Source organism: Lactuca virosa, chromosome 8 (genome assembly GCF_052849685.1).
Source record: "Lactuca virosa cultivar CGN04683 chromosome 8, Lactuca_virosa_CGN04683_v6, whole genome shotgun sequence".
NCBI lineage: Eukaryota > Viridiplantae > Streptophyta > Magnoliopsida > Asterales > Asteraceae > Lactuca > Lactuca virosa.
Genome location: NC_136433.1, coordinates 43,914,245 through 43,918,776, shown reverse-complemented (window position 1 = coordinate 43,918,776; position 4,532 = coordinate 43,914,245). Strand labels below are relative to the sequence as shown.

At 32.4% G+C, this 4,532-nt stretch overlaps 1 protein-coding gene across 1 annotated transcript; it reads left to right on the top strand.

Annotated features, from left to right (window-relative positions):
- The first annotated feature begins 354 nt into the window (after positions 1-354).
- AMY2 (alpha-amylase-like 2) lies at positions 355-4,181 on the top strand. Its single transcript, XM_079067789.1, has 13 exons — positions 355-702; positions 958-1,043; positions 1,184-1,214; positions 1,290-1,321; positions 1,496-1,622; positions 1,798-2,024; positions 2,297-2,442; positions 2,535-2,647; positions 2,781-2,869; positions 2,948-3,070; positions 3,449-3,484; positions 3,579-3,677; positions 3,753-4,181. The coding sequence occupies exons 2-13, from the start codon at positions 1,026-1,028 to the stop codon at positions 3,942-3,944; spliced, it is 1,233 nt and encodes a 410-aa protein (XP_078923915.1). The 5' UTR covers positions 355-702; positions 958-1,025; the 3' UTR covers positions 3,945-4,181.
- Positions 4,182-4,532: the final 351 nt, after the last annotated feature.

Below are 4,532 nucleotides of genomic sequence, written 5' to 3'. Positions count from 1 at the left end.
GTAAAAGTGAAAGTTTAGTGGCAAAAATATGAAGAAGTAAAAATAAAGTGGCAAAATTATAAAAAGGAAAAGTTTGTTGAAACTTTAGTGGCAAAATTAAGAAAAAATAAAAATATAGTGTTAAAATTATAAAAATGAAAATATTACTGTTGAAATGCGTCATTGGCTTTAATATATATATATATATATATATATATATATATAATACGTAGTAAAAACAAAATATATAATGACTCTTTAAAATGTAGTCTTTTAGAATCATGGATGACTATTAGCAATGATTTTAAAATGAAAATCGAGTGTAAAACGTAAAAGAATGGACTTGTATATATTCTTTTAACGTGTGATGAGGTAAAAAGAAGAGTTCATATTCATTGTGGAGCCAACATTCCCTCTCAAAAACGAAAGATGATCGAATCCCAAAAGCTCAACATCTGCAAATTGCGTACAATCTCTTTAAATTTCACCCCAATCCCTGATAACACGAATCTTCTCCTCTTCCTAATTTCAACTCGAATCCCCTTTTGTTGTGGATGGAAAAATTTCATTACAGTTGTGAAGAATCAATCGCGTTTTACTCGTTTGCGTTTCATCCTTCCTATAAATACGATCATGGCCTGAGGTTTGTAATTCACAGTAGTATTGGGGTTCACTGCAATTTGAATTTGCTAGGGCTCGTAATACAACTTGATTTGTATTCAGGTAATTTTCTCAATCTTTTCACCTACTCTCATCGATCGCCAAGTTCTGTAATTTGTCGATTTATCATTAATCTTACGATTTTAAGTGATGTTGTGTTTTTGAATTCAATTTTCTAGGATACTTTATATGACTTTGACTTGTATTCATGTTTTTTTTCTCAGTTAATTCTTCTTCTTTTTGTTTATCCATCTTCAAATTGTTTGTGAATCTTTGCTTAGTGCACAAGTCGCATAACAAGTTTCGTTATGGATGCAGGATATTTTTCTTGTACATTTTTATTGATCAAGTCTCATAAAGTTACAGTAATTTCTAAGTGATTCAAGATGGGTTTCCTGGGAAATGTAAGCATCCTACTACAATTTCTTCAATTTATGTTTCATCCTTTTTAGTAATTAATTGACACTTATATAAAGATAATATAATTTTTTAAAAATACCTTTTTTGCTTCTTTTCTCATTACCTCTTTTGCTTTTGATTATAGGACAATGATGGTATTCAAGAAACACAAATTGGTATGCTCTATTGGCTGCAAATTAACATATCTTTCTTCTTTAAAAAGTTTCTTTAACATATCTTTAATTTGGCAGTGACACGCAATGGAAGAGAAATCTTACTTCAGGTAACTATGGGTATATAGTTTTCCAATAGAACTAATTGTATTCATAACATTGTATTTTTCTTACTACACCATTGTACTTTCAAATTATCATGTACTTTAAAATATATACATACTATTATGATGACATGACACAAATTAACACATCTTTTTATGCAAACTCTGTTCAATTATCAGGCTTTCAACTGGGAGTCTCGTAAACATGATTGGTGGAGAAATTTAGAAAAAAAAGTACCCGATATGGCAAAATCTGGGATCACATCAGCTTGGTTACCACCACCAACTAATTCGTTTTCTCCTGAAGGTTTGTAAAATTTTAATCTAAAAACTATATGTATATTTGTATAGTATTGGTTTATCAGATCTCTTTTGGAGAGAAAATCAAGGACTTTATATATCTAACATGGTATCAAAGCAAGATCAAACAGACTGTAGAGATATATTGTTACTTTTTAAATCTTTTTTGTAACTTTTCACAGGCTACCTTCCACAAAACCTATATTCTCTCAACTCTTCGTATGGTTCTGAGGCTTTGCTTAAAGATTTATTAAAAAAAATGAAGCAGTATAATATTCGACCAATGGCTGACATAGTTATCAATCATCGTGTTGGGACTACTCAAGGGCATGGTGGTAAATATAACCGCTATGATTGGATTCCATTGTCTTGGGATGAACGTGCTGTTACTTCTTGCACTGGTGGACTTGTATGTATCTTATCACCTCAAACCACCACACTAGAAATAAAATTAAAATTATCTGGATAAATGATGTTTAAAAATTATTTGAGAAAATAACACACAGTAAATGATGTATTATTTGAAAAAAGTTAGCATTTAATGGGGAAAACCCTTTTTTAATCACGTCATACTTTTTGTATTAAGTAAAATAAAAAAAACTCACATATAGCTTACCAGATTAATTCATAACATTAATTATATACAAAAGGGTAAAATGGTCATTTACTCTTTTCATACAGGGTAACAGGAGCACAGGAGACAACTTTAATGGAGTTCCAAATATTGATCATACACAAGACTTTGTTAGAAAAGACCTTATTGGTTGGCTAAAATGGCTACGATACACTGTTGGTTTTCAAGATTTTCGTTTTGACTTTGCAAGAGGGTAATTTTTTATAGGTTCTTGAGTTTTATATTTTATAAAGTTTTATCCGAAATTTATCATTATTAATTGTATTTTACTAATTTTTCACGTAGTTATTCTGCAAAATATGTGAAAGAATACATCGAGGGTGCAAAACCAATATTTACTGTTGGAGAATATTGGGACTCATGCAACTACAAAGGAACCTACCTCGATTATAACCAAGGTGAATAAATTGAATAAAATGCAACTTTTTTTTGTTTTAAATTTTTATATTCTTCTAAATTTTTAATATTTTTGGAGAAAGTTTTTATGATTAACTTAACATTTTTGTTGTTTCTGACTAATTTTAATTGCAGATAGTCATAGGCAGCGTATAATCAATTGGATTGATGGCACAGGGCAACTTTCTACAGCATTTGACTTCACCACAAAAGGGATCCTTCAGGTACAGTGACTTGTACTATATGCCTTAAAAGTTGTACATTAGTGTTTCATCTTTTGAAACTTCCATCTTTCCATGCAGGAAGCTGTTAAGGGGCAACTTTGGCGTTTACGTGATCCTCAAGGGAAGCCGCCAGGTGTCATGGGATGGTGGCCTTCAAGAGCTGTAACTTTCCTTGATAATCATGACACTGGATCCACTCAGGTTTACATTTTAGTTTTTTCAAGAATTAGTGGATTTCATCATAGTATTGTTGCATGCAGCCTTTAATTGATTTCATGCCCCTGCTCAAACTCCATTAACTTTGTGCTTTGACCATTTTGCCATTATTCAAACACCTTTTCTGTTGGGGAAATGACCTCAAAGATTCCCAACAACCCGCTTAATGAACAATAATAGAGAAACTTAATTCAACACGTGGAAAACTCCAAAACCTGAGAAGAGAGTAGAAAAATTCACTATATGATAAATTGTTACACTTCACCGTAAAAGAGTATCACCACCTGGAATAATCCATTCTAAGAATTTCTCCTCGGCACATATCGAAATTTGCTGAAAAAGTTTATGGTACAAATGTTGCAGGGTCATTGGCCATTCCCTTCGAATCATGTCATGGAGGTACAATTTTTTTTTTTTTTTTGGTGATATAGCTTACATATTTTCATAAATCACTGATTCTTAATATGGACTCTAACTTGATGACATTATTCAGGGCTATGCTTATATTCTCACACATCCTGGAATACCATCGATCTTTTATGACCATTTTTACGACTGGGGAAGTGACATGCACGACCAAATTGTGAAGTTGGTAAGTTGCTATTCAAATGAGTGCTATTACTATTTTCCATTATTGCCCTTATCTTACATTGAAACAAATATGCAGATAAATGTGCGCAAGGAGCAAGACATACAAAGTCGATCCTCCATTAGGATTCTTGAAGCTAAGGCCAATCTTTATGCAGCCATAATCGGAGAGAATCTGTGTATGAAAATTGGTGGTGATTCATGGTGTCCCACTTGTTCTGAGTGGAAACTGGTGGCACATGGGCACCAGTATGCAGTTTGGCATAAATAGGCCCAAGAAGGATCATATAAGATGATAAGTTAGTGATCTTGAGGATGTGATACGATATTTTGAATCAACTACCGCTTGTCTTGTTCAATAAAGTAGTTGAGTAGTTGTATGTATAACTTTTGAGAGCTTTTACATCGGCCATTTGGTGTGTATATGTTGTTGATTTGGTGTGTATATGTTGTTGAACCCGTTCTTTGAATAAGATTTGTGCTATTTTTTGGGTTTCCCCTTCTAAAATTGCTTTCATATAATATTTAATGGATTATCTTTATAATATTTAATGGATTATCTTTTTGAGCTTCTAAGGTTAGTATTTATCTACTCATTTATACCAATTTTGTATCGACTTCTTAATCACACTCTCCCATCTTTAATCTTTATTGGCTTCTCAATCCTACAATGGAGCGTGTGTGGTTAACTGACACATTGATTGGGTGATATGTAACATTAAGAGTACCAAGCACATTTGCATGGTTATTCACACCTTGTTTGTGATCCTCGGTATCCCAGTCACAAACTTGAAGGGCATAATCGTGATTTAAACATGCTATTGAAGAGTTCAATGAATCTCAAAAGAATCTAGGAATT